The sequence below is a fragment of the Dromiciops gliroides genome, chromosome 3 (assembly GCF_019393635.1).
Source record: "Dromiciops gliroides isolate mDroGli1 chromosome 3, mDroGli1.pri, whole genome shotgun sequence".
Classification (NCBI taxonomy): domain Eukaryota; kingdom Metazoa; phylum Chordata; class Mammalia; order Microbiotheria; family Microbiotheriidae; genus Dromiciops; species Dromiciops gliroides.
In genome coordinates, this window is record NC_057863.1 from 44,551,653 (window position 1) to 44,575,499 (window position 23,847).

The following is a 23,847-nucleotide window of genomic DNA, read 5'->3' on the forward strand; positions in this document are numbered from 1 at the left end:
ACCTAAGTAGTAAGTTGCAGAGCAAGGATTGGAATTCGGGACCTCTCTATCTCCCTTTCCCCTCCATCACACATTTCATTGCACCATGCTGCTTTCTTTAAATCATACACATTTGCCATTTTAAATGTGTTTGATTTAGTGTAAATAAATGGATATCTGTCTGATCATGACTGTATACATCTTACATGGGTTAAGGCATGAGATAGGGAGGTCTATGTTTTATGTCTGAATATGTGTGGGGGGGGGAGGGTGATGATAAAGGGGGTAGTCACATCATGACAAGTTGAGCAGAAAGATGTTTTAGCATGCAAATAGATGCCTACTGGTCTAAGTTCTCTCTCCTTCTCTCAGAACTTCTAGGGTACCCACTGCTATGGCTGCTTCAGCAACATTTCAAGCTGTCTCTTGTGTCTCTCTGTATAAACTATATGAGTTTTCCCTCCTTCCCCACAACTTGCCATTTCCGGGGCAGCTAGATGGAGCAGTGGATAAAGCACCGGCCCTGGATTCAGGAGGACCTGAGTTCAAATCCGGACTCAGGCACTTGACACTTACTAGCTGTGTGACCCTGGGCAAGTCACTTAACCACCATTGCCCCACAAAAACAAAACAAAACAAAACAAAACCTTACCATTCCCAAAGTGTTCACCATCAAACTCAAAAGCTTGGAGTTGGACATCAGTGGTGTGCAACTGGAGATCGGTTGACAACTCAACACTCTGTTCACTGATACATTTGAAGGAGTGCCCCACCTTGGTCTCAAACATTGTCAGCCCACCTTTCAGGCCACTGTAGACTTTCCCTGAAAGCAAGAAGGATCCTAAGGTTAGAGCTAGGAGGAATTTTAGAGATCATAATGAGAAAACAGGCCCAGAGAAGGAAAATGACTTGCCCAATTAGAGCTTGGATTTGAATCTGGATCTCTTAGTTCTTTCTTCTTCATCATTCTGCTTATCTGGGAGGCAAGCATAGGCTTCTTAATCGTGTTAGCTATGGTAAGCGACTTTTGCCTATTCGAATAGTCAATTGTCATCAAAGGGATGAGCCAGCCACCCCTTTAATCACCAGATGTGGACAAAAATATGGGAGGTGGCCTGTGTGATTAGGTGATCTTGTTTCTTGGAGGCCCTCTGAAGGTCATCCACTGTGTGGTAATGACAACATTCCTGTGGCCTTTGGGGGAAATTTTTGGGTACTTCATATGGGTAACCCCAAATAAACTATAGGAAGATAAAGAGGAAACAAGAGTTGGCTGGAATTTTTTCTTTAGCCACTGAAAATCCTTGTAGTGGAGCTGAGCTGTACAACTGCTCAGCATTATAGGTGTTCAAATTCCCTAATCATATATTATAAATTTTCAGTTATCCACACTCAGGGACTTAGGAGCTGTGATTTCTTTTGCCTCTGTCAATATCCGGAATGTTCTCCCTCATCCCCCTGTCTTAGGAGCCCTAATTCAGCTCACACACCACCTTTCTGTAGGAGGTCTTTGCTATCCCCAACCCACTAGTTCCCTCGGCTCTAAGTTTACTTTGTATCTACTCTCCCTAATTAGAATGTAAGCTCCTTGAGGGTAGGGGCTATTTTAGGGTTTCTATGTATCCCTTGTACTTAGTACAATGGTTGGCACTTGATAAATGCTTATTGATTGATGGAATCATCTTATAGCTAGAAAGGACCATGGAAGGGATGTCAATTTAGTTCATTAAGACATATATTTATTAAGTTACTAATGGCTAAAGAGCCCTGGGCTACGTGCTAGGAGTTACAAAGTTTAGATAAGACACTGACGGTGTCTTCATGAACATATAGAAAATATGATGGACAGACAGGAAGCTCAGTGGATAGAGCCCTGGGCCTGGAGTCAGGAAGACTCATCTTCCTGGGTTCAAATCTAGCCTGAGACATTTGCTAGCTGTGTGACCCTGGGCAAGTCACTTAAACCCTGTTTGCCGTCAGTTTCTTCATCTGTAAAATGAGCTAGAGAAAGAAATGGCAAACTTCTCCCAGTAACTTTGCCATGAAAACTCCAAATGGGGTCACAAAAAGTTGGGTTAAACTGAAATGACTGAATAACAGCAAAGGAGTTATAACTTTACAAATAACTGTAATACAAATTAATAGATGATAAAAGCATAAAGAAGGTGCAAAATGAAGTGCCCAAGGGAATTAGTGGTGGTGGGTTTCATTATATATTGTGAAGGACCGGGGAAGACTTCAGAGAAGAGGTGACAGTTAGCTAAGTGGTACAGTGGATTAAGCTTACAGTCAGGAAGACCTGAGTTCAAATTTGGCCTCAGACACTTAATAGCTGTGTAATTACTTGGACAAATCATTTCACCTCTTTCTGCTTCAGTTTCTTCAACTGTAAAATGGGGATTATAATAGCACCTACCTTATAGGGTTGTTCCTTATAGAGCATCAAATGAGATGATAATTGTAAAGCTCTTAGCACAGTGCCTGGCACATAGTAAATGCTATATAATAAGTTATTGTTAATATGGGCAGGAATGTACTAGGCGATCAAGGGGAAATAAGGAATTTCCAGGCATAGGGAACATCATGAGCAAAAAAAAAAATGGAGGCAGGAAAGTACAGGGCGTTTTCAGGGACAGATTAGCACCATTTGGTTAGGGTACAGAGGAAAGGGAGTAAATTAACAGTGTGGAAAAGGTGACAGATAACAGGGGATCTTGAATGCTTAGCAACTGGGTTTGAATATTACTTGGAAAGCAATAGGGAGTTATTGAAGTTTTGATGTTTGTTTTTCTAGTCAGAGGAGTGATAATTCCAGAACTATGCAGAAGGGAGGATTCCTTCCACATTTAACAACATCCCACCTTGTACATGGTATACATGTAACTCTTCCACCCAGCATAACTCCATAGCTTCCTGTTGCAACCCTGAAGCTACTTTACTCTCCCTTCCTCATCTTAACATCTTGTGTAGTCAGTCTCACATCTGCCTTCCCTAAATCCTGATCCAGTGGACTGAATTTTAATTAGTAAAAATCATTAGTAAAGGGGGCAACTAGGTGGCACAGTGGATAGAGCACCGGCCCTGGATTCAGGAGGACCTGAGTTCAAATCAGGCCTAGGACATTTGACACTTACTAGCTGTGTGACCCTGGGCAAGTCACTTAACCCTCATTGCCCTGCAAAATAAACAAACAAACAAATAAATGATGAATTGAATTAAAATCATTAGTTAACTTCTTGCCCATGACTAGTAATTGGCACTAGCCAGTTTATGTTAAGATAAGTCTTATTTGCTGGCTATGTCTAATATGTGTATGAGATACCAGTAAACTCAATGGTTAACTAATGATTGGCGATATTAGCCTTTGGACTTATGGTGAATTTATCTAACATATCTAATAGATCTTTGCCCGCACCACTTTTAGGTATTGAGCAGAGAACTTAAGTTACTGGAGGCAGCCATACTATAGAACTCCCACCCTCCAAAAAAGTACTAGGCCTGAAGTCAGATTCCCCAGAGTTGAAATCCTATACATAAATCTCTCTCACTCCCTCTCCTGCATCTCTTCTCTCTCCCACTCTCTTTTTCTTTCCTATTTGTCTCCCTCTCTCTCTGCCTTCTGTCTCTCTTCATAGATCTTTCTTCCTCTTCTCTCTCTTCTCTTCTCTTCTCTTCTCTTCTCTTCTCTCTCTTCTCTTCTCGTCTCTTCTCTTCTCTTCTCTTCTCTTCGCTTTCCTCCCCCCTCCCTCTGCAGTTCACAAATATTTTACTTACCTAAGGGTGAGGACAGTCAGTGAGGCCTCCACCATTTCTATATGATATGACTGTTCTACCTGTTAGAAAATAAAACACTTCTGTATTAACCACTGCCTGTTTTCCATTTTATGCTGATGACATCCAAGCTTAAATAAGTCAGAACTTCTCAGGATTACAGATAGTGAACCCTTTTGGTGAGGAAGAGGTATAGAGGGACAAGAGACTTGGCAATGGAACCCTTAATCTGGGAAAGGGGGGGTACCTCAAAGTCAGAGAATAGATGGCGCCTATGGGGGTAGGCTTTGAGGGGTTTCTTTGACCCTGGAAAGTGACTTCTCTTGCAGGGCTTGGCAACGGGGACCTGGGATTCTTCTTCTCTTCTTCTTTTTTGGTAGGGCAATGAGGGTTAAGGTGACTTGTCCAGGGTCACATAGCTAGTAAGTGTCAAGTGTCTGAGGCCAGATTTGAACTCAGGTCCTCCTGAATCCAGGGCCAGTGCTTTTTCCACTGTGCCACCTAGCTGCCCCTTGTGCCTGGGATTCTACTGAGGGAGCTATGTTCTTTTGGATTACACTCTGTCCTGTTAAGTTGCTGCACATTAAGTTGCTTCCCATCATCGATAACACCTTCACGCCAATGAATTGATCAGATCCCTTCCAAAGTGACATCTGAGAGTAGGCTTTGATCAGACAGACTAGATTCTAAGCTTCCTGAGGGAAAGACCAGGGTGTATTTAATCTTTGTATCTCCTTCAGTGTCTAGCACAATTCTATCTCTGCTCCTTTCAGGGCCTGGGGGCAGAACATTCCTTAACCTAAAACCTACTGACCTGGAATCTACTACTACATGTGGTAGCTTTACCCAGTGCTATTGAACCTTCTAAGACCATGCCATGAGTCAGCCCATCTATCCCCCAAGTAGTGGGGGATTGCTACTGACATCTGTGTCCTTGACCCAGGCCTACTTTCTTTGTCATCACTGTGCCCATGAAAGTAAGGCTTCAGTCCTGGCTTCTCTCAGGGACTATATGTGAATGCCTTCTTGCCCTGGAGGCTACTGCCGCATTGGGAACCAGTACTTGCTTTGCTTTACTGAAACATCCTTGCAAAAAACCAAACACGTCTGTCTTGTCTAATCACTGGCCACTCAGGCTCTAGGGCCCCTTGATAATAATCTTGTTGAGGATCAGTGACTCAAACACAGGGGCCAACCTGGAACCAAATACATGCTCTTCTCGGTCTGCTTGAGGTGTTTTCTTGAGTATTCATCATATAGGTCATCTTGAGAATAAGCAAGAGAGCTAGCACCTCAGGTGCCTGAGGATCCAATCGGCAGTTAATTTAACCAACCCAAGTGCCCAACCTGAGTTCCTTCTGGCTCAACTCCTCTTCTTGGTTTTTGTACAGAGAACAAACTAACCCTTCTGCTATTCTAGGGATTCTGAAAGATGGGAGCCCTAGTCAACGGATACTGCCTCAACCCCATTGCTAGCACATTCCTACCTAATCCTTTTCTAATCCCCTTAATTCCTAGTCCCTGTCTACTGAAGCAAAAATATACTTTGCAGCTGCTGCCTCCTTATTTTCTCATCCCCATTCACTTTCACTCCACCCCTGTACAGTTCCCATCCCCCTCTGCCTAGCATTTCCATGGTGGAATGGAATCCATTGAAAATCCCCCATGGAAGTAATGGGCTAGAGGAATGGCGCTGAAATCCTTGCTCTATCACCCACAAACCTTCCTTTATCCAAAGATCTCTTCCAGTAGCATCCTTGTCATCTTCTACTCTAGAAGGGTATACCTTATTCTGGATTTTTAAATTCACAACATTTTATTCCACTTGATCAACTTAATATACATGTTCTTAACATTATGCTCAGAGAGTTCCTGGACATTTTGTGAAGACATGAACTAAGCTAGCCATCATCTCAAGTTACTTCCCTGTTAGCTATTTATAGCACATGCCTATTTGAACAAATATAAAAAAAAGACGACCAAAAAAAGTTAAATGGTCAAAAGTTACCTACTTTCACACACACACACACACACACACACACACACACACACACACACACACACTTGTTTCACTGCTGATGTTTGATACACAGTGACTTTTACCAGTATTCTATTCATGTTCATGCTTTCACGTTCTCATTCAGTATTTGTACTACTAGCGTGTTGTTTTTGTACGAGTCTTCAATCATCCTACCACGTTCAGTAATGGCTTTGACATACTCTGTCATCCCGAGGGAGCAAACGTTTTTTCTGGACCAGTCAGGATCTTATAGTAAAACGTGAAGAAGTTCAGGGCCAGACCTACCCTTAAGTGGATACATTGGTTGCATGACCTTTTAAAAATTTTAAATGCTTCTTGATACATTTATTTTAATTGACCCACTATTTCTTTCTTGTCATCCTCAACAGCAACCTCAGCCAAATAATGTCATAATCTTCCTTAATTTTATTGTAGAAAATTTTCCTTTCCACTGTTTAGCATTGGGGATTGAAAACATTTTCCAATAGAGACAGAAATATCTCTTATTGATGTTTTGATTTTCTCTCTATGCTCTCAGGTTATCTGCTGTTGTTTCTTTTCTTAGCACCTTCCATCTTTCCCTCAATACTTGAAATGATCCTCAGAGGTGACCTCTGAGCTTCTATAACATTTTCGTAAGCAATGGAGAAAAGATTCCTTTCTTCATTGGATAATTCATGTCTTTGCTGGGTTACAGACTTTAAGCAAGCTTCTATGCTATCACATCTCTTTTCTGACTTAATTAATTTGGCTTTCTGGACCAGCTCTTTTTTTTTTTTTTTTTTTTGGTGAGGCAATTGGGGTTAAGTGACTTGCCCAGGGTCACACAGCTAGTAAGTGTAAAGTGTCTGAGGTCGGATTTGAACTCAGGTCCTCCTGAATCCAGGGCCAGTGCTTTATCCACTGCGCCACCTAGCTGCCCTGAATTTTTTTTTTTTTTTTTGGTGGACCAGCTCATTTTCAATCCAGGACTGAGTGTTCCCGTGCCTGGAGTGAGTGGTAAGAGTAGTCAATAGTCTCCGGGTAGCATGCAAAAGACATTCTATGTGTGGGTATGGATATGGGTGTAGGGATTGATGGCGTTGATAGTGTAGCATTGGATATTAAGAGATGCATTCATGTGGGGAAATTCAGGGACCAGAGAAAGGAAGAATGATGGAAATTATAAGTTTAGAAGAGAGGAATAATGTGGTAGTGATAGGGGACTTTGCTTATCTGGTCATTGACTGGGTTTTTGCCTGGGGGGGGGGAAGCAGAATGGCTAAGAATTTCATCATTCTACTTAATGATAATGTTATTTTTCAAAAGGTGGAGGAACCAACAAAGGGAGATTCTATTCTGGAGCTGGGAAATAAGGAGGAAGTAGCTGTTGCAGGGGTTGAAATGATAGAAACCTTGAGGAGGTAAGGGACTCTAACATATTGGAATTTGTGATAGAGGAGAGTTGGAAATACTTTGACATGTTTCCCAGATTTGGGGAAGGCAGATATCCAAGGGTTCAGTGAAAGGGTAGGTTGGATCCACAGACTAAAATTCTACAAAGGAGGTCTTCCCAGGGGATGTTGGAAGCTCAACAATGAAATTCTACTGTACCAAAGGGAAACAGTTTCAAGGAGGAGGCAAGAGGAAGGTTATCTAAAGATAAAAAAGGGGATACATGGGAAATTCACTAACCAACTTAGATTTTTAAGACACTAATGACAATGGAATCAGTGGCAATGTAATTCTATAATATATAACATATGCAATAGGTTGCCTTTACATAGCACTTAGAAGCTTGCAAAGAGGTTTACAAATCTCTCCCTCTCCCTCCCTTCTTCCTTTCCTTTCTGTGTCTCTGTCTCTCTCTCTCTCTGTCTCTCTCTCTGTAAGTGTAATAGCAGGTAATGAAGGATGAATATAAAAACATGACCCAATCAATAGTTTTATGGTTGCTAAAGCTCAAAATGAGATGAGGAAATCCAAGGATATGAAAAGGATTGGAGTTTTAAAGAATTAGGCAGATGGAGGAAAAGATGAAGATAAAAGAAGGGGTAGGATTGTTGTTCTGGGTGGATGGGATGATGATGACTGAAAACAGTGAGGAGAGAAACACTCAGTACTTATTTTGTTTCTGTTTTCTCTGCCAAGAAGAATGACTTTTGGAAGGACAGAACATGAATGACTGATAGGGAGTTGTTAAGAAGGGCACTTAGAACTTAGATGAGAAGGTAAGAGAGTACCTTGTTTTCTCAAATTTCAGTCACCTGGTGCAGATGAGCTATATCTTTGGGTATCAAAAGAACTAGCAGATGGTATTACTGAGTGATGGTCAGTGATACTTGAATTTTTCAGAACAAGAGAAATATAGCAAGACCAGACAAGGGAAAAATTGTCTTGATTTAAAAAAAAATAGTAGCAAATTGAGTTGAAACTTCTAGGCTATTGAGGTTGACTTGGATTCCTGATAGAATTCTAGAATGTATTAATAAAGGGATAGTTAATTACTATTTAGGAAAAGAAACAACGATCACAAAGTCAACATGTCATCCTCAAGATTATATCACACATATTTCCATTTTTCACATGGTTATTAAAGGCCGGGCAAATATTTAAGCTGTAGCTGATATATTTTAGCAAAGCACATGATAAGATTTCTCACTCGATTTTGGGGGTTAAGATGAAGAATTGTGGAGGAGATCAGAGTACAATTGGGTGGATTCAGTACTGACATTGGCTAGACTCAAAATGTCACCATTAATAGTACATCAATGTGGAAGGATATCTTCGGGGGCATATCCCCAAGACCTTGATTTGTCCTGTGCTATTTAACATCTTTTTGTCCATGATTTAGGTAAAGCAATAAGTAGTATACTTATTAAATTTGTAGCTGCCATATAGCAAGGAAGGATGGTTACAATTTTGAATGACAGAGTTAGGATTCAAGAGCAGCAGTGTCAATCTCAAATAGAAATAGGGGCCACTAAACTGGTATATAAAGATCCCTGCAGGTCACATATTGACTTAGAAAAAACATGTATTAACACTATTTACGTTCTATTCTATTTTATTTATTTTGTTAAATATTTCCCAATTACATTTTAATTTCATTTGCGGGCACTTGAGGACCTGAATCAAAGATTAAATCTTTTAGGGATCCATATGAAGTCTTACTGTTGGGTTCCAAAAATCAGCTTTACAAGACTGACCTTTTGCTTTTTGGTACCTCCACCCAATGAGTCACATGAAGTGTTTACTGTTTCCTTCAGAAGTAACATAAGCAGTGCTCACTTCTGTGAAAGACAGGGTGCGTAGCTGAATAACACTTGAGAATCTTTGCAGATTCAAGACCAAAGGTCAAATCCACAGGTTTATATTTCCATTTTTTGGTGCTGAATATAGCCTTTCAGCAGAACATAAATTGAGCAAGGCACTAAGAAAAATATATCCCCCATGATGGACAGCTTCCAAGTTCTACTTTCATATCCTTGGGAATAATCTACCAGCTTTTCTCTTGTTTATTATTGAAAGTGACTTTTTTGCAATATGAGATTTTTAATATTTCCAAAGTAGGACATCTCCACTGGGGCCATCATCTATATTTCTCCCCTACCAGAACCTTGGGGCTGAGATCTGGAGGGAGGAGGTGCCTGGGATCAGAAAAGGAAAAGACATAGAAAGTCATGATGAAGAGAAGTGTTGAGGGTCAGAGAATGGAACCTGGAAGAGCTCATATCAGGTGGTCTCAATCTTTTCTATGAAATCAGAGGCCATGCCATCTGCTGAAAATAGGGGCATTGAGGGAATAATGACTGGTTTGAGGAGAAAAGAGGTTTGGCACACTTGGAGCAGGGCACCCACGGGGGGGGGGGGTCAGTAAGAGGATGGTAACAGAGTTGTCTAAAGCAGCAGCTGGGCTGCCGAGTTTATTACATACATACATACTTTCAACTACATATTTGTAGTTGAAACATCTTGTTTCCAAAAGAGAACACTTGATTAGACTCTCCTCAAGGATCCTTAATCTCTTCCCAAATATGAGACATCCGCACACACTATCCACTCTTATAATGAAGACACCTCTAGGAATAATTGGCAATTTCTCTAACTGCACAAGACTGAGTAGAAGAGGATGGAAACAGATCGACCAATTGATGTTCACAGAGGAAAATTAATTAGGCAGCATGCAAAAAGACCCAGAGACATTGGGGTACGCACATCTCCTTTGGGTAAGCATGTCATGACAGTTTTCTGGGGCACAAATGGTCAGGATATGGATTACACAGTCCATAAAAATGCATTTATAGCATTGACGGTTGTAGGAAGACTAAACCATCCCCAAGGTCCTTTCCTGTTCTGAATATCAAGTCAGGACACATTTGCTTCAGACTTAACAAAAGGAATATAGTGAAGTTGCTTCCCTGTGGTCCATGGAACTGAAATTCCCACTCAAATTGATACGTAACACTAATAGCTGACATATTTTAAGTTCACAAAGCACTTTATGTGGATAATAGCGCTGAAAAGAATTCAGAGGATATCTAGTCCAATATCCATTTTTACAGGTGAGGAAACTGAGGCCCAGGGAGTTAAGTGACTTGTCCAAGGTCACACAGGTAGTAAACTTCTGAGACAGAATTTGAACCCAGGTCTTTAGACTCCAGACCTGACCTTTCCAATGGATTATTACATAATAGAGCTATGGATAGTTATATAATTACTTAATAATAAAGCTTATTGATTTAAAATTGGCCTGTGAAGGCACAAGGAAAAAGTCTTTAGTATGTGATATGATTCTGTCATGTGGAGTGGGAGTGGGAGGGATACAGGAAGAAAATTCAGGCAATTAAAAAAAGTCAATAAAAGGATTTTTTTTTTTGGTTCGATTTTTTAAAGAAAGGCACAGCAAAAATCACAGATTGGAACAGCTACACTTGCTCTTGGAAGTCCTTTGACTTTAAGCTGGGGTGTGCACTCTGGAGTTACCTGTTCCCCCTTTGCTTTGATTTCTCTCCAATCTCATTCTTCATCCTCCCTGGTTCTGAGATCCGAGGAGGAGGGGAACACAATAAGCATTTATTAAGTGCCTACTGTGTACCAGGCATTGTGCTAAGCCCTTTACAAATTTTATCTCATTTGATCCTCACCAAAACCCTTTGAAGGAGGTGCTTGGAGCTTCCCACATACTGTAGGTAAAAGTAGCTCTTAGTGGAAACAGGAAACGTTTGACTTTCTAGACAGTGGTCTCACAGCTGGAGGGGGGAGCAGGGCATAGAAACCAAACATCCTGTCCGTGTCTAAGTCTCACCTGCCTGACTGAGGGCTGGGTGGGGAGCACACTGAGAATAGCTCCAAGACTGATTTCCCCCTAAGAGTTTTTCTCTTAGCACTTAATCCAAATGATACATTCAGAAAGATCAGTTTATATTCTGACAAAAAAAAGACTCTAACAAGGAACAAACTTTTCCTCTTTAGAATAATTTTTTTTGGTAAGGTCAATTTATATTTAGGCAGCTTGGTTTCCACACCACCCCTTTCAGTTAAACAAAAAAAAAAATCAGAAATGATTGTAAGTCGCTAGGGGTGGTGGCAGGAACCCACCAAAGCCTAGGAGAACATTTAGCACATAGCAGGTATTCAATCTTTGCACATGCTGATCTATTACCTGGTATATGCATCAGCTCTGGCTGTGTTAGCAGTTAACTGGCTTTGTCCAAGCTCACAGCTTTGTAAAGCTCATGTGTCTTCGCTACAACTTTTCAGAAAGTGGGGTGCTCAGGGACAGGTAGCCCTGATCTTTCTGCAAAGGTCCTGGAAGGAAAAAGAGCTCCCTTGTCCCATTTATTGATTAAAAAGGAAACCAATACAGGTATCATTTTTTTGGTGGGAGCAATGAGAGATTAAGTGACTATGCCCAGGGTCACACAGCTAGTAAGTGTCAAGTGTCTGGTGATGGATTTGAACTCATGTCCTCCTGAATCCAGGTCTGGTGCTTAAAAATTTATAAAAAAAATAATAGAGAACCCACTGAGCCAGAAAGCCTATCCTCCCCCCACACCATTTTTTTAAACGTTCACAGACCCCTCTGTTAAAGAAACCCACTGAATCAGAGACATTCAGGTGGGTTAAGAGGAAACTTTTAAAAAATGGAAATTACCTCTCCCCGCCCCCCTGCCAATTTTGAGCCTATCAGTTGCTCAATTCTCACCTCAGACATCTAAAGTTGTGTGGCCCTAGGCTAATCACCTAACTGCTGTCTGCCTCAGTTTCCTTATCTGTACAATGGTTATAATAATAGCACTTCCTCCTAGGCTAGTTAAAGATAGGTAATGGCTCAATGGATAGAGTGCTGGCTTGGATCAGTAAGATTCAGCTTCTGAATTAAAATTGGGCCTCAGATACTTACTAGCTGTGGGACTCTGGGCAAATCCCTTAACCCTGTTTGTCTCAGTTTCTTCATCTGTAAAATGAGCTGAAGAAGGAAATGACAAACCACTCCAGTGTCTCTGCCTAGAAAACCCGAAATGGGGTCCCAAAGAGTCAGACATGACTGAAAGGAAAGAATAACAACTACCACCTAGGGTAGTTGTGAGGATAAAATTTGTGAAGTACTTTGGAAACAATAAGGGTGATAGCTAAATGATAATGAGGGTGAGAATGAGATGATGAGCATAAACTCAATGCAGACTTTTAATCAGGTTGCCTCTTCATGAAGGGGATAGGAGTTTGGATCAAGAATGGAGAAGGTGGGGGGCAGCTGGATAAAGGCACCGCCCGGATTCAGGAGTGCCTGAGTTCAAATCCGACCTCAGACACTTGACACTTACTAGCTGTGTGACCCTGGGCAAGTCACTTAACCCCCACTGCCCCACAACACCCCCCCCCCCGAAAAAGACAGCCCTTGCCCTCAAGAAACTTACATCCACACATATACATATGGAAATAGAGACAAACTAAGGATAAAGGCAGAACAGTGGCTCCCACCTGTCCATCCTGGCTATGGGGGGAAAACGAGGCTGCTCAGGAGTTCTGGCTGAGGTGGGCTAAGGCGTTAGGCTTTTGCTGTCAACATGGGGATCCCCTGGGAGTGGGGTGGGGGGTAGGGGTTCCCAGGATACCTAAGGAAGGTACAAAACAATCCAGAACAGGAAGGAATGAGCAAAAGGCTCTTATGCAAATTGGCAGTGGGGTTAGCCCCTGGACTTCTGGGCAAGCTAGGGAGACCAATCTAAAAAGAAAAAAAATGGAAAAAGAAAAGTGTTCTGACTCTGGACTCAGAAGCCCTTGGTTCAAATTTTGCCTCTGCTACTTACTACCTGCATAACCTTGACCAGGTGGCTTAATCTTCCTGGTCTCACAGTTTGCTCTTCTGTAAAATGAGGCTGTCTAGACACTCTGACCTCTGGGGTCCCTTCCAGGCCTTAGGTCTATGATCACAGATTGGTTGTTCGGCCTTGGGCTTAGCGTTCATCGTCCACTCTGAGGCTTCTTGAGTCGCATTGAGGGAGCCTGGTCAGGGAGGATTCTATCTCCAGATAAAACCATACATGTTCCAATAGAACGTAAGTTTCTTGAAGTCAGGGACTGTTGACTTTGTCTCTGCATCTCAGCATCTGGCACAGAGAAGGCTAAGTAAATGCCTGTTGGGTTGAATTGGATGCACACCCTGCTGAGAGGTTGGTTCCCCCCTCTTTCCTTCAAGCCTTAATTCTCTGCTGTTCCTTTGAAGTCTTAAATCTCTGCTAAACATCCACCAAGTGTGAGGAAATGAAAGGATGGGTGACTTCTCTGCTGTATCCTGAGTGGAAATCCATGACTTTCTGTAGATATCTCCATCGAGCAGGAAAAGGGGAGTGTGCCCTACGAGGCAAGAGCCCTTTGAGATGAAATGGAGGGGGGGCAGCTAGATGGCGCAGTGGTTAAAGCGCTGGCCCTGGATTCAGGAGGACCTGAGTTCAAATCTGACCTCAGACAGTTGACACCTACTAGCTTGTGATCCTGGGAAAGTCACTGAACCCTCATTGCCCCGCCAAAAAAAAAGGGAAAAAAAAAAGAAAGAAAAGAAAAGAATATCAAAGAGATGAAATGGAGGGACAGACTCAGGGATATCTGAAAAACATAGATTTAGAACCAGAAGGAATCTGAGAGACAGGAATCTAAGGTCAGATTCCAAGGTCTCCGTGAATTTCGATATGGAAAAAAAAAATGGCACCTTTGTTTTCACTGACGTTCTAGTTGAAATTTACATGGCCTTCACTTATTTAAAAACATCATTCGAGGGGGCAGCTAGATGGCACAGTGGTTAAAGCGCTGGCCCTGGAGTCAGGAGGACCTGAGTTCAAATTTGACCTCAGACACTGTGACACTCACTAGCTGTGTGACCCTGGGAAAGTCACTGAACCCTCATTGCCCCGCCAGAAAAAAAAAAGGAAAAAAAAAGAAAAAAAAGAAAAGAAAAGAATATCAAAGAGATGAAATGGAGGGACAGACTCAGCCCTGAGTGCTGACGTCTGTTTGATGACCAGTGTACCTTAGCCTTACACTCTTCTGTTCTAGGAAACATTAAGGGACAGTTTGGGGTTACCCAGAGGAGCCTGCGCTCTTGGCTGGAGGGTGGATTGCTCATCACCACTCTTCCTCAGAACAGTGGAGACCTGTGGCTTCAGATTGCCCGAGGTTTAATCTCCAAGCCATCCTGAAGAGTCCCAGCATTTTGGAATGGGTTTGGGGTGGTTAGTTCCTCTTTGTACTGTTCTCTGACTCCCCAGGCACCGGGCTCATGTGGGGAATTTTGGGAGGGTTTGCTCATTTGTCCAACTTCCTCCTTCAACTCCACAAACCACCTGCCAATCTCTCACTTTGAGGCTGAGAGCAGCCCAGGAGGCACTAACTTCCTCACTGAAGGGGGATTGAAGGAGAGAGAGCAAACAGAAAGTGTGGCAATTTCCCCTAGTGCTCCTCCGAAGGGCTTTTCAGTAAAGATTTCAAAGGGCTCTGGAGATTTGGATCCTGGGGAGCTTGGGTTGGAGGTTAGTGCAACTTCTTGGGTCACAAGATGAAAAGCCTCTGTCCACTCCCACCCAAAGCTGATAAAAGGGGAAAAATGGCTCAGGTCTTCTTACCTTCATGAAGGTCAAGTTCACAAATCCACCCGGAAAGTCAGGAGAAGGTTGGTTCTTTCCAGGGCCGCAATTCCCTGAAGCTTGAGTCACATTGGGGGTGATATTGAAATACATTTGAGATGAAAAATACTAAAGCCAGAGAGAGACAGAGAACCTCAGTGAGATGCAAAACAAGATTCAGTCTCTCAGGCGTTCTGTCCCCACCTCCATGCCACCAAGCCAGCTGAGTCCCTTGCGGCACCAAGGAGCAAATGGCCAGCAGGCCTTACACCTTGGGGGGGAGGGGCGGGAAGGGGGGGAGAGGCTCACCTGGGAATTCTAGCTGTGCCAGTGAAATGGCAGAAGAAAATTGGAAGGACTCTTCAAAGTTATTTATCAGCTCCAGGGAGTCTTACCCTTTTTTGTGCTATGGACCCCTTTGGCTATCTGATGAAATCTATGGGCCCCTTCTCAGAATCATGTTCTTAAGTAGTTGAAAACATTCAGTTAGAGGTTAGTGAGAAGAAAGATGTAATGTTCCCCCATGTACAATTTCATGGATCGCCTGAATCCATCCAGGCCCCTTGGAGGTCCAGAGCCCCCAGGGTTCAGAATCCTGATTTAATCCAACAGCCTCAACTTAACAGTGGAAGAAACTGACTTTGCCCGAGGTCACATAGGGAGTAAATGACACAGGGAGAATTTGAACTCAGACCTTCCAATTCCAAAGCCAGCACTCTTTCCATTATACCCTGTTCCTTCTTTCAGTTGTTAAGGCTAAAATTCTAGCTAGTCTGTCTAAAATCTCTAATGAGTGGGTCGCCAATAAATTATAAGCTTTAGCAAGAGTTAGGCCTTTTTAGCATTTAATAAGGAGAATAGGAATTTGGTAAAGAGAGAAGAAAAGGCCTAGATTCCTATCTATTAAAGGGAGAGCACATTTCTAGCTCCCTTCTCCACCAGCGTCCTCAGGAAAAGAGAGCAAGACAGAGCACCCGGCTCCCCCCTTCCCTCCTCCACCAGCCAACGTCACTTCCTGACGCAAAGAAAAGCTGCATGGCCTTGCCCTCAAAGACCTTCCTTCATGGCGGAGCTTTTCTACAGTAAGTCTCCAGCAGGTGGCGTCATTCCAATCGTTACAGTCATGGTATTTGTTTGTTTATTTATTTGTTTGTTTGTTTTGTGGGCATAAGGGTAAGTGACTTGCTCAGGGTCACACAGCTAGTATGTGTCAAGTGTCCTGAGGCCAGATTTGAACTCAGGTCCTCCTGAATCCAGGCCGGTGCTCTATCAACTGTGCCACCTAGCTGCCCCATGTATATTTATTAGTAGGTAAGCAGTGCAGGGAATAGTTGTTGTTGTTTGTCCTTCATTCTCAAAAAGGACTGTGACATCAGGTGATGGTCCCCCTCCTCCTCCTGCAGAACCATCTGAGTCCACTGGCAAGATATATATCAGAACCACTGGAGATGGCCTCAGATGTTTAAGGTAATTGGGATTAAGTGACTTGTCTAGGGTCACACAGCTAGTAAGTATCTGAGGTGGGGCAGTGCGCTATCCATGGTTCAACCTAGCTGCCACAGGGGATAGAATGAAGGACTTGGGAGACAGGAAAGCTTACTAGCTTTGTGACCCTGGGCAAGTCACTTAACTCAATCTCAGTTTCCTCATCTGTAAAAATGGGGATAGGGGGCAGCTAGGTGGCGCAGTGGATAAAGCACTGGCCTTGGATTCAGGAGGACCTGAGTTCAAATCCAGTCTCAGACACTTGACACTTACTAGCTGTGTGACCTTGGGCAAGTCACTTAACCCTCATTGCCCCACAAAAAAAAAATGGGGATAGTGGGGCAGCTAGGTGGCACAGTGGATAGAGCACTGGCCCCTGGATTTAGGAGTACCTGAGTTCAAATCCAGCCTCAGACCCGTTAACACTTACTAGCTGTGTGACCCTGGGCAAGTCACTTAACCCCAACTGCCTCACTAAAAAAACAAAAAAAAAAACCCCAAAACCCCAAACAAACAAAAATGGGAATAGTTATAGTTCTTACCTCATAGACTTGTTGTGAGGAACAAATGAGTCAACACAGGTAAAGAGCTTTGCATGTCTTAAAGTGCTGTATAAATGCTAGCTGTTATCATTACTATTATTGTTGTTTTTATTATTATAACATCCCAATGATGCTTACAGAATAAACCCCCCTACAGGGATCTCACATCTCACACAATCTATAATCAATATTTTCATGAAAAGTTAATGAGAAAAATCTGATTTTTGTCAGTCGACTTATAATGTCGGTGTGCTGGGAGAGCTTGCTATGTAAAGAATTACCATGCTATTAAAATAGATAATCACTCCTCTCTAAGATTTACCTTCTCTAGTCTCCTCCCTGGACTTCATAGGATTATAGACTCCAAGCTTCGAGGGATCTTAGAGGAAAGGTTGTCCTATCTTTTTCATTTTACAGATGAAGAGACTAAGGCCTACGAGATGGAGAATCCTGCCTACGGTCACACAGTGGAGTAGGCTGCAAAAGCCGCCGAATTTGAATCCAGGCCCTTGGACTCCAGAGTCCATACTTTCCACTCTGTCCATGCTGACTTTCATCTTCTTGTAGAATTTCAGATCTACAAGAGACCCTAGAACCCCCCTGGCTTATCCTTCTGATCTTAAAGATGACTGAGTTGTGGGGCGGCTAGGTGGCGCAGTGGATAAAGCACTGGCCCTGGATTCAGGAGTACCTGAGTTCAAATCCGGCCTCAGACACTTGACACTTACTAGCTGTGTGACCCTGGGCAAGTCACTTAACCCCCATTGCCCTGAAAAAAAAAAATGACTGAGTTGCAAGCCAGGAGGTTAACCCAATTGTCATCAGAAGTCACTGGTCAGAGGCAGCTAGGTGGGCACAGTAGATAGAGCACTGGCCCTGGATTCAGGAGGACCTGAGTTCAAATCTGGCCTCAGACACTTGACACTTACTAGCTGTGTGACCCTGGGCAAGTCACTTAACCCCCATTTCCCCGCAAAATAAAAACACACACACAAAAAAAACAATTTAAGCTGAATGGTTATTTATTTCTCTATCTTTTTTTTTACACGTAGAGAATTTAACAATTGGTTCCCCCAAGCCTTTGAGCTGGCTCCACCCAGCATATCCCTGACTCTGGGTAATTCATTTGACCTGGAGCGTCAAGCTATAGCACTTAGACTATTTACCAAGTTATAAATGAGAGGAAATGCTTCCTTGATTATATTTTACTTTATATTATAGATTTCAAAAGAAAGCAAAAAACTTCATGCTTAATGAAGGACCTAAGATCATACCCAGCCTTAGCATCCTTCGTGTCCCCCATCTTACCGGCTTCTTGGTCCAGAATGAGCAGCTGCGCTCCCATCTCAGCTTCATGCACACCCTACTTCCATGTAGACCAGATAGGTCCCATGTGAGGAGGTGATGCTGAGGAACGAGAGTGGGCCCCACAGGTTGTGTAGCTGATGAAGTTGTGGCAGTGACATGGTGGTGTTGTAGTGGGGGTAGCCTGGTGGGGTCTTTACTTTGCTGGGGGCTGTAGTCCCAAGGTGTTGTCAGGGAGGTCTGTTGCCTGATGGGATCGTTATTGTAGCCATTTTTAAGGTTGAGTGACTGGCTGTTGACTGAGCCATGGGGTTGTCTGGGCCACAGGTGTGCTTGACCAGTTGAGTGATGTATGGTGGTAGATGACCCAGGAGGAGGTGAAGTATCAGTATTCATAGCACTGTAGGTTGAGCTGCCATGGTCATCTGGGTAATGGGCACGCTTGACTGTTCTGTGTAGGTACTGTGGGGATGACCTAGGAGGAGTTTGAGTGTCGTATTCATGGGGGTTATAGTTTGTGTGCTGTGGAGAGGGACCTTTGTAGTTACATCAGTGAGGGCTGTTGGACCAGCTGACTGTGTACTTGCCTCCGTTGAATGGGTGGCCACGGATGTTGTTGTCAGGGTTGTTTGCCAACTGGAGGCAGTGGTGTGGCCATCTGTTGATCCCCTTTGGACAGTGGTTATGGTGTCATGACTGGTTTGGGTGATGAGGGAAGTTTCTTGGACAGATGACCTTGTGTCATGCCCTGGGTATCCTCTGACATCTACTGCCTGTATATTCATTATACCGCTATAGTAGCTCACAATTACTGCAAATAAGGAAATGAATGAGTTAAAAGATGATCATTGATCTGGGACTAGAAGGGATTTTATAGGTTATCTGATCCAACCTCCTGACTGTATATTCAGGAAACTGAGGTCCATAGAGGTAATGTAACTTGGCCAAAGTCACACAGGTAACTGAGATTTGAACTCAGTTCAAACTCACTTAACTGTAAGTTCAGTGCTTTTCCAGGCACCATGCTTTCCCATAATAGTCATGTGATTTTTTCACAACCACTAAACAGTTTTATAAAACAATAATTTGGTCAAATTTGTCCAGATTCCCATGGTAGTGTCTGAAGGAAGATGTGATGTCATCGCTTCCTAGCTCCAAGTCCAGCACTATTCACTAGGCTGCCTAGTTGCCCATACATATTTAAGCCTATATAAAATAATTATAAAGTAATATGAGGGAGGGGTGAGGAAGGTGTTGGCAGCCGGGGAGATCAGGAAAGGCTACATGTAGACGATGGTACTTGTGTTGAGCTGAGCTTGGAAGGAGAGAAAGGATGCTGAGAGAGTGCATTTCAGGCAGAGGGGACAGACAGTGCAAAGACTTGGAGGTGGGAGATGGACAAAAAGCACAAAGCCAGTCTGGCTAGGCTACACAATGTGAGAAGGGTAGTTATGTATAAAAAGGCTGATGATTTAGAATGGGACCAGGTTGCAAAGACCTTCCTATTCCTCTTCTGCTGCTTTCTACCAAAGAGGAAGTTACATATTCCTAAATAAAGGGATCTGCTAGATTCTACTTACAAAGCTCTGAAAACCTCACCCACCGAGTTCCATTTATATACAAGTTCAGACAATCCTTAGCAGCTTTTCCAACAGTGATCAATAATCACATTAAGAAAAATAAACTGAATTTCTCTTTCTACCGTAGCAAAATCTTTACTTCCATGAAGGGCATTATTTGGGCCTTTGTCCCTTACGTATACTCTCCTTACACTCTCTGAGTGCGTCTCCTTAGCTTTGAAGCTATTGAATGATCCACTAGGCTCCTGCCAGTGAGAGATTGCATTATGGATTGCTGATATCATGACAGGTAGACCAAAATTCTTGTATGCTGTTAGATTGGGGGAAACCATTTTTCATACTGTTCCAACTTAAAAGTTGCTACACCTTTGTGGTGGCAAAGAATTGGAAATCAAGGGAATGCCCATCAACTGAGGAATGGCTTAACAAGTTGTGGTATATGAATGTAATGGAATACTATTGTGCTTTAAGAAATGATGAGCAGAAAAAAAGAAAAGAAAAAATTAAAAAGGGGCAGCTAGGTGGTGCAGTGGATAAAGAACCGGCCCTGGATTCAGGAGGACCTGAGTTCACATCTGACCTTAGACACTTAACACTTACCAGCTGTGTGACCCTGGGCAAGTCACTCAACCCCCATTGGCCTCACTAAAAAAACAACATTTATTAAGCACTGCACTAAGTGTGGGGATACAGAGAAAAGGCATAGACAGTCCCTGCCCTCAAGGAGTTCCCACTCTAATGGAGGAGACAACATGCAAACAGTGATGTACAGACATGATATAGACAGGGCATGTTGGAGGTGATCTCAGAGGAAAGACACTAGCAGTTAAGGAGAACCAGGAAAGGGCTTCTTGGCAGAAGGTGAGGTTTTCAATGAGACTTGAAGGAGGCCAGGGGATAGGGGTAAGGAGGGAGAATTCCAAGCATAGGGGATAGCCACAAGAAAGTGAAATCAGGAGATGGAGTGTTCTGGTGGAGTAATAGCAAGGAGGCCAGTGTCACTGGGTTACAAATTATGCAGAAGGCATTAAGGTATAAGAGGGCTGGAAAGGTAGAAAGGGGAAGATTATAAGGGCTTTAAAATCCAAAAGAGATTTTAGACCTGATCCTGTGGGTGATAGGGAGCCCATGAAGTTTAGTGAGTAGAGTTGGGGAGGGTAGGACATGGTCAGATCTGTACTTTAGGAAAATTTATTTCATATCTGAGTGGAAGATGAACAGTAGTGGGGAGACACTTGAGGCAGAGAGACCAAGCAGAAGGCTGTTGCTACCATCCAGGATTGATATGGTAAAGGCCTGTGGCAAGGAGGTGACTGTCAGGAGAGAAGGAGACGTATACAAGAGATATTACGAAAGTAGAATTGACAGGACTTGGCAACAGATTGTCTAAGAGGAGTGAGAGATAGCAAGAAGTCAAGGATGACAGGTTGTGAGTCTTGTAGACTGGGAAGATGGTGATGTCCTTGACAGCAAGGAGGAAGTTAGGAAGAGGGGAGACTTTGGGGAAAGATAAATTGGATTCAGTTTTGGACCTGTTGAGTTTAAAATGTGTATGGAAGGGGCAGCTAGGTGGCGCAGTGGATAGAGCACCGGCCCTGGAGTCAGGAGTACCTGAGTTCAAATCCGGCCTCAGACACTTAACACTTGCTAGCTATGTGACCCTGGGCAAGTCACTTAACCCCAATTGCCTCACTAAAAAAAAAAAATGTGTATGGGACATCCAGCTCAAATGTCCATAGGCTGTTGGAGATTTGAGATAAATAGATCTGGGGGCAGCTAGGTGTGCAGTGGATAGAGCACTGTTCCTGGAGTCAGGAGTACCTGAGTTCAAATCTGACCTCAGACACTTAACACTTATTAGCTGTGTGACCCTGGGCAAGTCACTTAACCCCAATTGCCTCACTAAAAAAAAAAAAAGATAAATAGATGTGAAGATCATGTTTCTAGAGATGGTGATTGAATGCATGGGAACTGATAAGATCACCAAGTGAAATAATATAAAGAGAGAAGAGCCTTGGACGATCCCCCTGTTTAGAGGGGTATAACCTGCTCTAAGATCTGGCAAAGGAGGCGTTGGAAAGCAGTCACACTACAGGCAGGGAGAGAACCCAGAGAAAGAAGTGTGACAAGAATCTAGAGAGAAGAGGATGATTGACAATGTCAAAGGCTGCAGAGAGGTCAAGAAGGATGAGAATTGAGAAAATGCCTTATATATATATATATTGGTAACTTACCCATCTCTCTCTCTCTCTCTCTCCCCCCTCCACATATATACACCCTTACACAGACATATACATCTGCTCCCCTCTTCTCTCTCATAACACATATATAATATGTGATCTATGATACATTATATATATATATATAATCTATACATAAATATGTATGGAGGAATTTTCCACACCAGGAATTCTCCACACTGATGAAATCACAGCCCACACAAGCTGGAATGAATCTTAAAATCCTTAGAGTCTAACATGAGGAAACTGAGGACCAGAGAGGAATCCTCAGTTCCCAGGCTTATAGATGCAGAGCTGGAAAGAAACTCAGATGTGACTTAGTCCAATCCTGTCACTTTATAGAGTCGAAACAGCTCCAGGGAGGTTAAATGACTTGCCCAAGGTCACACAGGTGGTTAAGTAGAAGATCATAGTTTCAGATGTAAAAGGGACCTTGGAGGTCATCTAATCCAACCCCTCATTTTACAGATGAGGAAAATGAGGCCCAAAGAAGTTAGATAATTTGCTCAAGGTCACATAAGTAGTAAGAGATAGATGATTAAATTAGATTAAGCAATTAGTAAATTAGATTCAGAACAACAACCTTCCCTCCCCCACCCCCAATCCCAGCCCCTAAACCAACCAACCAACCAACCAATCCACTAATCAATCAACCAGCCAACTCAACTACTATTTCTTTGCTACCAAGACTTCTAACCTCCATTTCTGGGAAACTGACAAAAAGAGAAAGCGGAAGAAACTTACAAGTCCAAGGTCACAAGGCCCAAGTCAACTTCTCCAATTCCCTGGTCCTCCTCCCCCCTTCTCAATCAGATGACCCATCTAAGCTGTCCTTGACCCATTTCATGCAGGCCTCTTTGTTTACTTGCAACCCCAAAACCTAGCACAGTGTCCTGCACATAGTGAGTGCTTTATAAAAACGTGTTCGTTCATTCACTCATTCATTTATTCATTCCCCAAAGTGACACAGGCAGTACATATCAGAATTAGGGATCTTCTGGATCTAAATACAAGCATTCTTTCCATCGTGTTAGTGAGTATCTTTAGCTTGACTTGGTCTCAAGCATACAAGAGCATACTTCTTTTTGACTAAGAGATGGAAAGAGACACAGAGGTCATCTCTAAATCCAACCCCTTCTTTATAGATGAGAACAAATGGACTTAAGGGGTCACATAAGTAGTGAATGGCAGAGGGGGGATTTGAACACAGGTCCTCTCATTCCACATTCAGTGCTCTCCTCCTGTACCCCATTGCCTTCAGCAACAGCAGAAGAGAGCAGGAGAATGCCCTGAATCACTTACTATCCATTATAGTGCTGTCAGGGTCTGTGTAACTCACCAGCAAAGAAGACGAGCATTACCAGCACTGCTGCGCCTTTCTTCATGACTGGGCTTGATGGTTCTAGGGATGGCCGTAGGCAAGGCACACTGCTGCTGCCTCTCTCAGGCTTCTCCTGGTTCCAAACTTGAAGCTGCACACTTGGTGCTCTTGAGGAGTCATGTGGGTAAAAGGAGGAAGAGACAGCTTTAGGTCCCTTGGTTTCAGAGCAGCTGATGAAACCGAAAGAGCTCTATGGATTTTCTAGGGCCTCCTCTTAAATTAGAAACCGGAGCCAATGGGGTCAAGAAACTCTTCATGGCTCTTGTGAGACAGAACCTACTTTCATCCAGGCTTTCAGTGTTTGCAAGGGACAACAAACTCACGTCTCCTGGAGGCTCAAGCACTCGAGTTAAACACTCGGTGGCAAGAGCTGGACTTGGGCCTCACCAGCTCCCTTCTCACTTATCATGGGTTCTCCTTTTCCTCAAGGTCCTTACAGGAGG

The 23,847-nt window shown here is 43.1% G+C and overlaps 1 protein-coding gene across 1 annotated transcript in view; it reads right to left on the reverse strand.

The window, feature by feature from the left end:
* The window catches only part of LAMP3 (lysosomal associated membrane protein 3), a 30,695-nt gene extending 7,271 nt beyond the window's left edge, over positions 1–23,424 (reverse strand). Inside the window, 8 exon segments of the mRNA XM_043996836.1 lie at positions 627–804; positions 3,757–3,812; positions 14,872–15,000; positions 18,211–18,248; positions 18,251–18,445; positions 18,448–18,502; positions 18,605–19,014; positions 23,363–23,424. Of these exon segments, the coding sequence (XP_043852771.1) occupies positions 627–804; positions 3,757–3,812; positions 14,872–15,000; positions 18,211–18,248; positions 18,251–18,445; positions 18,448–18,502; positions 18,605–19,014; positions 23,363–23,408 (1,107 nt within the window). The 5' untranslated portion in view covers positions 23,409–23,424.
* Positions 23,425–23,847: the final 423 nt, after the last annotated feature.